The sequence below is a fragment of the Halichoerus grypus genome, chromosome 6 (assembly GCF_964656455.1).
Source record: "Halichoerus grypus chromosome 6, mHalGry1.hap1.1, whole genome shotgun sequence".
NCBI lineage: Eukaryota > Metazoa > Chordata > Mammalia > Carnivora > Phocidae > Halichoerus > Halichoerus grypus.
The window spans coordinates 58,082,004-58,095,969 of record NC_135717.1 but is presented as its reverse complement, the minus strand read 5'-3'; the positions used below and the strand labels follow the sequence as shown (position 1 = coordinate 58,095,969).

Here is a 13,966-nt window from a genome sequence, read left to right as displayed (position 1 = left end):
TCCCACTGAGATACCGGATAGAAGTAGCAGTTTGAAAAGCACCTGGGGTATATGGGAGGGAGATTTATTTACTACTCTCAGAGGATGTGCTGGAAGGGCAGGGATCTTTGGAATACTGCTCCAAGAACAAAAGAGCTGATGGATACCACTTCCTTCCCCCAGTCCCGATACATAGACCCCTGCAGGAACCAGTGCAGCGCAAACACTCTCCACCTCATTTCTTGACAGCATACCCAACCTCCATGATTTTCTGCAGACTCGTGCCCCCATCCTGGCCTGGCCTCTGCATGAGTTTTCCACTGGGCTAAAGGTCCGCTCCAGCAGCTGACCTGCATGGACCTTGCTGGCACCGTGCATCCCTGACCCCCACAGCATAAACCAGCAATAGAACAAAGGTTAAAGGGGACTCCTTGACTGAAAGGAAAGACCATAAGCAGGAATAAGAAAATTAGGAAGCAAAAAAGTAGCAAAATTAAGCAAATCTATAAAAAATGAGTCAAGGGAGTCATAAAATTAAAAGGAAAGGGGCACCTGCGTGGCTCAGTCAGTTAAATGTCCACTCTTGATTTCATCTCAAGTCATGATCTCAGGGTTGTGAGATTGAGCCCCACATCAGGCTCTGCGCTCAGCAAGGAGCCTGTTTGAGATGCTCTCTCTTCCTCTCCCTCTGCCCCTCCCCCTTCTTCCTCTCTCAAGAAATAATAAAAAATTTAAAAAATAAATAAAAGGATATAAAGTATGACAACATATACCTAAAATGTGGTGGAGAAAGGAGTAAAAATTTAGTGCTTTTAGAATGGGCCAAATTTAAATGACCATCAACTTAATGATTCATTCAACTCTATATGAATAATATGCTATATATAAATGTAATGATGACCACAAATCTAACACTGGTAATAGATATACAAACAATAAAGAGAAAGAAATCCAAATATATTACTAAAGAAAGCTAGCAAACCCTGAGAGAAAAGAGCAAGAGAAGAAAGGAACAGAGAACACAAAACAACCATAAAAGAAGTAAAAAAAAAAAATGAAAATAAATACATACCTATAATTACTTCGATGTAAATGCACTAAATGTCCCAAACAAAAGACATAGGGTGATGGAATAGTTAAAAAAAGAAGCAAAGCCAATCTATATTCTGCCTACAAGAGACTCATTTCAGACCTAACAAAACATCCTGACTGAAAGTGAAGAGATGGAAGAGTATTTATTATGCAATGGAATTGAAAGAAAGCTGGGGAAACAATACTTATATCAGACAAAACAGACTTTTAAACAAAGACTGTAACAGGAGACAAAGAAGGACACTATATCAAAATAAAGGGGACAAACCAACAAGAAGATAGAACAATTGTAAATATTTATGCATCCAACATGGGAGAACCCAAATACATAAAGCATAATAACAAACATAAAGAAAGTAATCAATAGTAATACAGTAATAGTCAGGGACTTTGACAACCAACTTACATCAATGGACAGATAATCCAAACCAAAACTCAACAAGGAAACACTGGCTTTAAATGACACATGGACAAGACAGATCTAATAAATATATTCAGAACATATAAAGAGTGGAATATACATTTTTTTGAAGTGCACATGGAATATTCTCCAGAACAGATCAAATATTAGGCCACAAAACAAGTATAAAAAATTTCAAAAAGACTAAAGTCATACCATGCATCTATTCTGACCACAATGCTATGAAACTAGAAATCAACAGCAAGAAAAAATCTGGAGAATACACTCACAGATGTAAGTTAAATAACACCTTATTAAACAATTAAAGGGTCCACCAAGAAATCAAAGAAAAAAATTTTAAAAAATACGTGGAGACAAAGTGAAAATACAATGGTCCAAAAATCTTTCAGATGCAGCAAAAGCAGTTCTAACAGGGAAGTTTATAGCAATATAGGCCTACCTCAAGAAGCAAGAAAAATCTCAAATAAACAACCTAACCTTACACCTAAAGGAGCTAGAAAAAGAAGAAAAAAAAACCAAAACCAGTAGAATGAAGTAAACAGTAAAGATTAGAGCAAAAGTAAATGAAATAAAACAATAAAAATTAAACAGATCAATGAAATCAGAAGCTGGTTCTTTGAAAAGATCAACAAAATACACCAACATTTAGCCAGACTCACAAAAAAAAAAAAAAAAAATGGGGGGGGGGGGGACTCAAGATATGAAAGAGGAGAAACAACTGACATCACAGAAATACAAAGAATTATAAAAAGAATATTATAAAAATTATATGCCAACAAAATAGACAACATAGAAAACATGCATAAATTTCTAGAAAACACATAATCTTCCAAAACTGATTCAGGAAGAAATAGTAAATTTGAACAGACCAAGTACCAGCAATGCAATTGAATCAATAATCAAAAAACTCCCAAAAAACAAAAGTCTAGGACCATATAGCTTCACAGGTGAATTCTACCAAACAGTTAAATAAGAGTTAATACCTATACTTCTCAAACTATTTCAAAAAATAAAAGAGGAAGGAATGCTTCCAAATTCAGTCTATGAAGCTAAACCAGATAAAGATACAACAAAAAAGAGAAAAACAGGCTGCTATCTCTGATGAACACACATGAAAATATCCTAAGCTACGTTAGCAAACCAGATCCAACAGTACATTAAACAAATCATTTGCCACAATTAAGTGGAATTTATTCCTGGGATGTGAGTGTGGTTCAATATTTGCACATCAATGTGAATCATCACATCAAAAAGAGAAAGAATAAAAATCATGATCATTTCAATAGATGCAGAAAAAGCACTTCACAAATTACAACATCTGTTCATGATAGAAACCCTCAACAAAGTGGGTTCAGAGGGAACATACCTCAACATAATTAAGGACATATATAAAAAACCCATAGCTAACATCATTCTCAATGGGGAAAAACTGAGAGTTTTTCCTCTAGGATCAAGAACAAGAAAATGTCCACTCTCAGTTGTTTTTGTTTTAAATATTTAGTTATTTATTTATTTTAGAGAGAAAGAGTGAGCATGTGGTGGGGGGGAGAAGTGCAGAGGGAGAAGGATAGAGAATCCCAAGCAGACTCCCAGCTGAGCATGGAGCCTGACACAGGGCTTGATCCCACTACCCTGAGATCATGACCTGAGCTAAAATCAACAGTCAGATGCTCAACCAACTGAGCCATCCAGGCACCCCTGTCTACTCTCAGTTTTATTCAACACAGTACTGGGAGTCTTAGCTACAGTAATCAGACAAGAAAAATAAATGATAGGAATCCATATTGGTAAATAAGAAGTAAAACTTTCTCTATTTGCAGATGATATGAAAATCCTACTAGAAGGAATAAATGAATTCAGTAAAGTTGCAGAAAACAAAATCAATACCTAGAAGTTGGTCGTGTTTCTATACACTGTAAATGAAGTAGCAGAAAGAGAAATTTAGGAAACAACACTATTTAAAATTGCACCAAAAGGAATAAATACGTAAGAAGTGAGAAGTCTGTACTCTGAAAACTATAAAACACTGATAAAAGGAACTGAGCATGACACCAAAAAACAGAAAGATATTTCATGCTCATGAACTGCAGAAATATTATTAAAATATCCATGTTACTCAAAGCAATCTATAGATTTAATGCAATCCCTATCAAAATGCAATGGCATTTTTCACAGAACTAGAACAAGTAATACTGAAATTTGTATGGAACCATGAAAGACTCTGAATAGCCAAAGCAATCTTGAGAAAGAAAAGCAAAGCTAGAGTTATCACAGTTCCAGATGTCAAGATACACTATAAAGCTGAAGTAATCAAAACAGTATGGTACTGGCACAAAGAATAGACACATAGATCAACAGAATAAAAGAGAGAATTCAGAAATAAATACATGATTATATGGTCAACTAATCTATGAATAAGGAGGCAAGAATACACAACAAAGAAAAGATAGTCACTTCAATAAATGGTGCTGGGAAAATTGGACAGTTACACGAAAAAGAATGAAACTAGACCACTTTTTAACACCACACACAAACTCAAAATGGATTAAAGACTTAAATGTGAGACATGAAACCATAAAAATCCTAGAACAGAGTATAGGCAGTAACTTCCCAGACCTCAGCCACAGCACTATTTTTTTCTAGATACGTCTCCTGAAGCAAGGAAACAAAATCAAAAATAAACTATTGGGACTACATCAAAATAAAAAGCTTTTGCACAGCAAAGGCCACCAACAAAACAAAAAGACAACCTACTGAATGGGAGAAGATATTTACAAATGATATATGCAACTGGGGGTTAATATCCAAAATATATAAGGAACTTACACAACTCAACATCAAAAAAAAAAAAAATCCAATTAAAAAATGGGTAGATGACATTTACAGATATTTCTCCAAAGACATAGAGATGGCCAACAGACACATGAAAAGATGCTCAACATCACTAATTATCAGGTAGTTACAAATTAGAACCACCATGAGGTATCACTATATACCTGTCAAAATGGCTAAAACCAAAAACACAAGAAATAAAGAAGTTTAGCAAGGATGTGGAGAAAAAGGAACCCTCTTGCACTGTTGGTGGGAATGCAGATTGGAACAGCTACTGTGGAAAACAGTATGGAGGTTGCTCAAAAAATTAAAAGTAGAACTATCATATGACACAATAATTCCAGTATTATTTACCCAAAAAACACAAAGACTCTAATTTGAAAAGATAAATGCACCCATATGTTTACTATAGCATTATTTACAATAGTCAAGATATGGAAGTAAACTAAGTGTCCATCAACAGACAAATGGATAAAAAAGAAGTGGGATATATACACACACACAGACACACACACACAGGAGTATTATATAGGCATAAAAAGGATGAGATGTGCCATTTGAGACAACATGGATTAACCTAGAGGGTATTATGCTAAGTGAAATACATCAGATAAATACCATATAATTCCACTAGCTGGAAGTTTTAAAAATGAATAAACAAACAAAAAGCAAAATGAGATCTATAAATACAGACCACTAACTGGTGGTTGCCAGAGGGGAGAAGGGTGGAGTGTTGGGCAAATTGGTTGAAGGTGAGTGGGCGATACAGACTTCTAGTTATTGAATGGCTAAGTCATAGGAATGAACGCACAGCATGAGGAATGTAGCTAATGATGGTGTAAGAACAGTGTTTCAGGACAGATGGTAGCTACGCTTGTGGTGAGCATAGCATAATGTACAGTCTTGTTGAATCACTATGTTGTACACCTGAAACTAATGTAACATTGTGTGTCAACTATACATACATACATACATACATACATAACTCCCAAAAAATCCCTGAATTTTTCTTTTAAATAAACACTTAATGAGCATGTTACCTGCTGGATTGGTAATTTCACCAACAATATCACAGTTAAATAAAATCTTGGTTATTGCTACTCTTGCAACAACTATGTATACTCATTATTCAATGAAGAAAAATATCTGGTTGCTTAAATTGGACCCAATTTTTACTGTCTTGAATAATTAATCTACACAGCATGCACAATCTGATTTCACCTGTTCATGCCTGAATGTCATTAAAAAAAAAAATAAAAAGCCTAGAAGAACCACTGGATGAAATCAAACAGAGCACTCCAGGTATAACCCAAAATGGGTTTCAAACCCCAATTTCTCTCTTTCAGTTTCATAACTAAAGGATTCCTTGGTTAGTTCCGTGTTCATCTGAATGTGAAGCAGCTCTCTCGCCAAGGTGATTTTCTCCTGGCAACCAATTCTTAAGTAAATATCATAAGGAGAGTTTATCCACTGAATACCAACCAGTTTGACCAAAATTACAATTCACCCGATTAAATATTAAGAATTAATTTGAAGGGGATGAGCTATTATTAAATATAAGTCAAAGAACCTTCCTTCAATTCATTTCTTATGATTACACCCACCTCACCCTTACAGCTGAACAGCAAGATAACTCTCTACATGTAGAAGAGTAGTTCTCATGATTTCAGCTTATGTCTATCTAGACAAAGCATCAATTTCAGCGTGTTCTCTAGTGAGTCGTATATGATGTACATCTATGATGGCTCTAACAGGTGGCTTGGAGCTAAGTTCCTGGCTACAAAATGGTTAACTCAAGATATTAGATAGAGACAGTACTTTAAAAGAGGGGCGCCTGGGTGGCTCAGTTGTTGGGCGTCTGCCTTCGGCTTGGTCATGATCCCGGGGTGCTGGGATCGGGCCCCACATCGGGCTCCCTCCTCAGCAGGGGGCCTGCTTCTCCCTCTCCCACTCCCCCTACTTGTGTTCCCTCTCTTGCTGTGTCTCTGTCAAATGAATAAATAAAATCTTTCAAAAAAATAAAATAAAATAAAATAAAATTAGGGTAACAGAGAAATTCAGTCCATGGAAAAAAGCAAAAAAAAAAAAAAAGTTTAGCCAGGAGAGGTAAGAAGTTTCTCCCCATATACTGTATGTAGATCTATTTGAGCAAAGGGGAAAAGAACAAATATTCAACCCTCCTACATGTGACAGGCTGTAGGATATATTAGAAAGGGAATGAATAAGAATTAATTGGAAAATGCAGCTTCCAGTCCAAGTCCCCATTCTGCTGCTCACCATCTCTTTGACCAGATATAAATAACCACCTCTCTGAGTTTTTTTTTTCCTTCCTCTCTGTAAAACTGACAAAAAGGATCCTGACTTACCCACTTCAGGGAATTGCTGAGGGAATCAAAGAGATAATAGATGGAAAATTCCTTCACAGTAGTACTTCACAGACTCACAGTAAAGAATATTCCACCAGGAGTAAGGAGACCTAGCTAGCCTAACCTCTGGCTTGGCCCCAGGGAAGCTGTGTGATTCTCCAACAAAGCATGCACTCTTCTCGAATTTTTGTTGCTTACCTATACAATGTGAAAAAGTCAAATGAAATATTCGAAATAACAGATCTTAGAATCTGAACGTTTGGCAGAATACCAGAAATTGTGCAGAACTCTTTTTCCCTCCAGATTTTTTATTTCAGTAGAAAAATGACTTAAAGTCAGGGGGACCTGCAGCTGTTGCCAATACCATGTGTCCACCTTTAAAATTTTAATCACACATTATTGGGGGTAGTCGAGGAGGAAAGTAACTTAACAAGATTTGGTACACCCTTAACTGAATGATAAATGTATTTCAAACTAACTCTGATCAAATTCTACTTGCTTTTAATTCAAGGCTATAGCAATCTTTCATACTCCTTAGACAGTCTGATGCATTTTAAATACACATTATGAAATCCATTACCCATACCTGAAAAGGCTGCCTGCTGGAAACATTGAGGTGTTTCCTTATCCATCTGTTGCCTTGATTCCCAAATATCTGCCACAACAGCTGTCCTCTTGTGTTACTCCATATTCTCTGGTAGACGGCCAGCCTATAAATGTGCTTTCCAAACATGTGGTAATATACACGGAAGGTACAGCCCTCTGCATTGGTGGCGTTGAGGATAGGGCTGAGTAAAGTAGCTCTGTTTTGGAAAACCTGTGGCTCCGAAGATTCTATGTAGAGATAGTGTCCTTTAGCTGTGCCCAAAGTATTATCCTTCATTGGCCCTGTATTAAGTGTTGAAGTTGGACCCTGCTTCCTGGTCCAATCAAAGTCATCTTCTGTATCTTGTTCCCAGTTACAAATTCCATTTTCAAAGTTACATTGGAGTTCAGGTACTGAAATTGGCATTAAATAATAGCAAAAAAAAATAATTAAGGACAAAAATAACTACAGTTAAGAACACTCATTGATATTTTGCTCCTGCCAAGGGTAACCATTTTAATTATTTTTAAAAGGCAACATTAGGGGCGCCTGGGTGGCTCAGTCGTTAAGCGTCTGCCTTCAGCTCAGGTCATGATCCCAGGGTTCTGGGATCGAGCCCCACATCGGGCTCCATGCTCCGCAGGAAGCCTGCTTCTCCCTCTCTCACTCCCACTGCTTGTGTTCCCTCTCTCACTGTGTCTGTCTCTGTCAAATAAATAAATAAAATCTAAAAAAAAAAAAAAAAAAGGCAACATTAAAGTTTCTAAAAGGTGAATAAATCCTAGATTTACATCAAGTAATATTTTATAGGCTGAAGGCAGAATTACTTTAGCCATTATTCTCCAAATGCCTTTTATGACCATCCCTTCACCATTTCTAGCACTACAACCCTATGCAAATGATGATGACATCATGGCTGACTCAACGCTATGAACTTTTGGCTCAGTCGATTTCAACCATAGTAGAACGTTCCAATCACCAGTGAACATTAAAAATCAAAACAAAACAAAAAACGCCAAGTCCCAGAATTCATCTCCAGAGACGTGGATTTTTTTTTTTTTTTTTAAGATTTATTTATTTGAGAGAGTGCAGGATGGGTGGCAGAGGGAGAGAGAGAATCTCCAGCAGACTCCCTGCTGAGCACAAAACCCAACACAGGGCTCGATCTCACAACCCTGAGATCATGACCTGAGTCTAAATCAAGAGTCGGACTCTTAACCCACTGAGCTACCCGGACGCCCCCAGAGATGTTGATGTAACTGGTGCAAATAGTGCAGCTGAACATCAGGATACCTCATCATCTCCCTTGGTGATTCTAACATGCAGAACTGAGAACAGTCATATTTTAATAGGGCTCAATCTTCCAGAATCACCTGAGGTGTGTAGAATTGCTTACTCCTTGTGTGAAGCCCCGTACAAGGACTAGCTTGTTAGATATGGGGTGAAGCCCAGGAATCCATATTTTTAACAAGCACCTGACAGGATTCTGATGCCAGTGTTTTCACACCTCATGCTGAAAAACTTCTCCCTCTGGTTCCATCTTGGCCCGGTTCCAAATGTCCCTCAGCACCAGTGCCAGAATGACCACTCTTCCACCTTCCACAGCAATTTATCTTTTTCCTCCTCTATTCAAAATCCTATAATATATACTCATTTAATCTGAACTTAAATCTAAACTCTTCTTTCAAGCTTCACCTTTCCCAAATTAACTTCCTGTTCATCCCTAACTATCCTTCCCCTTCGCATCTTCCCGACGTGCCTGAAACACCTCACCCCTCTCTCCTTCTCTATTTATGCTTCCTGCTGTGCTTTGTCTCCTGGAGGTAGTCTTTTCTTCTCACTACATTGCAGCTCCTTTGAGCTGTAGCTTTTAAAGTTTAAACTCCTCTCAGTCCCTAGAAGAATTCAAAGCACTTAGGAAGAATTGACTTGTCCCTTGTCAACTAGACAATCTACCATAATTTCTAGCATAATATAGGAATGTACTCATTTTTTGGGATGTGAGCATTTTGTTGACACCAAGGATTTGTGTAGAATAAATGCCATAGAATGTACATTTAGCATGATTTTGGCAGAAGGAACAGGATTTAGAATTAACAAGGACTTCTACATTTTAGCTTCATTTACATAAGTTAATATTTTTAAAAAATAAATGTCAGCTGTCCTTTAACTATTCATCTTAGTAAATGCACTTGGTGCCAAAGGGGAATAAATATTCTGAAACAATAAACATAAGCATATGTGGATAAATGCAGCCAGGCAAGAACAAATCATCTGTCTTTTGAAAACCACAGAACAGGAGCTTAGACCTAACGAAGGGAACCCAGTGAGTAAATGTCAAATGGGAGATGAGCTTTCATTTGATATTTCCTCACTTGTGACTAATCAAGCCCAGTTATGACGTGAACTGGGGACCTGCAGCGCACTCCCCATGTGTCAGTCTTTGGCTGTGGAGCAGAAGGAGAATGTCAAGCTGCTAAGGTTTTTGACATAAAACTGGCACTCAAGCCAATGGGCTTTGATATTGCCTGTTTTCATATTGACTGTACGTTCAATCTTTATTTCAAAAGGGAATGCATACACCTGAACCTTTAAATACAAAACCATTTCTCTAAACATAAGGAACTTTAGGAAATACAACAGCGATTTCTGGATGTCTAATGCATTGTGTAATCCAGTAATATGTCTATATGGACAGCCGTGAGAGAAATGGACTGTCTAATGCCACACTATTCCCTTTCATTAATATTTAGTCACAAGAAGTATTCTGCTATTATACTTGTACCTGCCATAATTCCATTCTAAGTTAATACTGAGTGGTTTGAAGGATAATTTGCTTGTTTTTAGCAACACAGCAATGTTTTTTTTTGAGGAGTAGGATTTGGAGAGCTTCAAAAAGATGAGAAAGCTTTCTAAATCTGCAAAAATAAATTACCTTGAGGATAAGTAACACTTTTTGTTTAGCCATTGTCTAAGTTATCAACTTTACTTATATCCACTCAAGGTATTAGTTGTGTAATGAGATGCATGGTAATTCTGACTTCAATCCACCTGACTGAATCAAAGACCACATCTATGCAGCACTCTCTATGATAATTTATATGGAAATTTCCTATGATGTACCAAGCATTTTATGGCTTCACTTTAGTTTATAATTAGCCTCTCAATGTAATAGGCATATAGCTTGAATTTTAAGAATTGTTGCTATTTCTGGACAAGGGAAGATACAAACTCTTTTTCTGACTGATTTTTGTAATTAAAAAAAAAAAAACAGCTATGAGCCTCTGATTCATTTTCAGGAGCAAGTGCAGTGGGCACTATCTGGAGCTAGGTTCATAAAACTGTAAAACATATATAATCATCAGATACCATAAGCTTTCTGGTAATTTAAACCAGAAACTCAAGACTTATCTTTGACAGCCCACTCTCTGCTTCCAAAACATCATCAAATGTCCCTCCTAAATATTTTCCCAAACCTCAGTCCCTCCATCTCCATCACTCTGGCTGTGTTACAGGCTGCCCACCCCTCCTCAGTGGACTACCGCAATGGCCTGCTGATGGGTCTCCTGAATCCACTCTCCTCCAATCCACTCATCACACTGTATCCACAGTGACATGTTTTAATATGCTAATCTTATTAAATTACCTTTCTTATTAAAAACCTACAAATGAAGAGAAACCTCCTTAATGTGGACAATAAAGATCTGCAAATCCGGCCTCCCCCACACTTCTGTCCTTATGCTGCACCCTCTCTCCCCTTCACCTCCTCGCTCCAGCCACATCTGCCATGCAGTCACTTATCAGGGCTTTTGCATAGATGCTTTGACTTCTCATTTTTCAGATCTCAGCTAAGTCATCACCTCTAGGAAGTTCAATACCATTATTATAAAAAGTCACAGATCCCTCTCTGGATCTCCCATCAAAGCTGCCACTTTGTATGTATTTTTTAAATATTCAAATAACATCGATCTCCTCGATTAAACCATAAGCTCCCTGAGATCTGAGACTCAGCAGTTGTGTTCAGCATTGTATCTCTAGTATCTAGTTCGTAAGTCTCCACAACAAATATTGGTAGCCCGACTAATTCATCACTCATCAAAGTCATCAACTTTGGAAAAATGCTTCATGTCTTTGCCTCGATTGGCTAGAACTAATCAAGATCCCCACTGTCAAAATAAGAAGGACCAAAAAAAGAAAAATAATAAAGTACTTACCACAGTCATCCTCATCAGTGTGATCACCACAATCATCTACCAGATCACATAACAGAAGCTTTTCTATGCAAGCCTTGCTGTGTCGACACCAGAAAAAATCTGGCTCTTCACAGCTCTCCGCAGGAAGGGGAAGAGTACAATTTTCAAATCTGATGTCATCGATAGCTGAGACTCCATCATAAATGCCAAGACTGACTTTATCTAGTGACAAATGGAAGGGCTGAGTAAGGCGTCCAAGCTGAATAGTTGCCTGTGACCACTGGTTGCCCTGATTATATAATACTCTCCAGAGTACTGTAGAGTCATTGGAATTTTCCATGTGTAGCTGTAGCTCAGCTGCTCCCACTGACAGGCCATAGTTATAAAACCTGAAAAAAGAGCAAACACAAGAAATGTAAATGATTTATGGCATAGACATTTAACTTACGGGCTCTCCCACTCAATCAACAGTCAATTAACAATTAGCTATCATAATGGACGCCTTTATTTCTTGCAGTAATTGTGGCTGCTCATAGGCGAGAGCTTATCTGCTGAGGTGCATACTCTGGCTTGCAGGACCCTGGGAGCCTTTCCCAAGGAGTTCAATCCAGAACAAGGGAAGCAGAGTTAATTAAATTATAATCCATTGTTGGAGGGAAAGAGTCCTTTTCATCTAAAGAAAGAACACAACAAATACTGATAATGTGCTCCTAAGTAAAATGCTAACTGTATAAATCTAACGCAATACCTATTTTTAAAGCCAAACCAGGGGCAAATCATAAAGTCTGGTAAGTGCAGGAGTATGCCTGCAACCACTGGGTTGCAAGGGTAGCTGACCACGGTCATTAGTATTTACCAGAAGGAAAGCGTGCATCCAGGTCCCGCCTGGCTAAAGGTTGGGCTCTGGAGTTTGGCAACTTGTGACAAGCTTCTGCTTCTCTTCAGAATGAACATAAAATGCCCTATTGGGACACAAATACAAATCGTATGTTAGCCGACTGAGTTGACACACCTGCCCCTCAGCCCTATACTAAGTGCTGCGTCTGACTAAAATTAAGATTATACAATTAAAAATCAATAAAAATGATTGTTAGTCAAATTTGTTCTTGTGAAAACTAAATTCATATCCACCTCTAGGTGAAAATGATGCAAAAAGTTAATAATTTCAGTGAATTCAGCCAAAACCTATCTATACTCCCTCTCCACCATCCATAAAGGAGTCATTTCATACTGACAAACATCAGCATAATTGACAATATTCATCTGTCACACTATTTGTTGCGCTAACATAGAACTTTAAATGCTTCTTTCTCTTAACAGACCTGACCAAGGGTGAATGGAAGGAGTAACAGAGAGCCTCTCCTTGTTTCTTACCCTCAGCTGTGTTGTGAGTATGATCCCAAGGTGGAGCCTGTTGCTCAAATTCAGCCGAAAGGTTACTTCTAGAGTTCCATACCCAGTCAAAATTGTCACCACTGATTGCTTCAAACCAACCACAGCTATTTGCTTCAAAGTCGCATTTGGAACCTGAGAAAACAAAATGTGACTCCTAAGGTGGCTCTCCAAAGTATTCTCATACTTTAGGAAGGGTAGAACTCAACTGAAATCACCTTGTTATACTTCTCTAAGTACATTAAAGGACACCTTGGAGGAAAAAAAGGATCCTACCTGATCTAAAAAAAAACAAAACAAAACAAAACAGAGTTGTGCTTTTCATACTGGAAATTGATAAAACAGAATTATCAATTTAAGAAATTAAATTTTTACCAAATATTTTTTCAAAGAAACAGCATTATTAGCCATTTTGGTTATAGAACTGCTAAGGTCTAATTTATTCTGATACTCGCCACTATGACATCATCTGGAAGACTTAATTATTCCTACAGTTTATTTTACACTAAGACATGAAAAGTAGTTATTTCTAAAAAAATTAATATTTGAAAAATCCAGATTATATTTAATATAACATTCACCACAAATTTTGTAAAGCTTAATATTTCTCGAAGGACTGTGTGCATTGCATAATTTGTGCAAGGAAGAATAATTTGAACCACTTTTCAAGTAAATATGTAAGAAATAGTTAATTTCCACAAAGCCATAAGAAAGGGCAGGACTGGGAAGTTATAATAATAGTGTTGAATGATAGCTAATATTTAATAGATACCTATATCATAGACCCTGTACTAAACACTTTATATAGATCCAACTTTCACAATAGCCAAATGAAGAAAGTGTTGTTGTTATAGTTGCTTTACAGATGAAGAAAGGAAAGTTCAAGGAAGTTATTAACCTAACCAAGGTCAGATAGTTAGGAAACTGTACAGATGGATTGAAATCCAAAGATTTTCATTCCAGATCTAATATTCTTTCTGCAACTATTGACAATAACTGTTAATTGCTATGATATTGGAAAAAAGATAAACCCAAAAGGCATAATCTGAGTTCATTCAGCGTGGACATTCAGTGTTACTATATATCCCAATGCAAAATGAGGCTT

General features: G+C 37.2%; 1 protein-coding gene across 1 annotated transcript in view; it reads right to left on the bottom strand.

Moving 5' to 3' along the window:
* MALRD1 (MAM and LDL receptor class A domain containing 1) overlaps positions 1-13,966 on the bottom strand; it is an 806,170-nt gene that overhangs the window by 608,825 nt on the left and 183,379 nt on the right. The window contains exons 16-19 of the mRNA XM_078074136.1: positions 12,844-12,996; positions 12,326-12,431; positions 11,491-11,858; positions 7,277-7,689 (exon numbers count right to left, since the gene is read on the bottom strand). Coding sequence (XP_077930262.1) covers positions 7,277-7,689; positions 11,491-11,858; positions 12,326-12,431; positions 12,844-12,996 — 1,040 coding nt within the window. The remainder of the gene's footprint in view (positions 1-7,276; positions 7,690-11,490; positions 11,859-12,325; positions 12,432-12,843; positions 12,997-13,966) is intronic.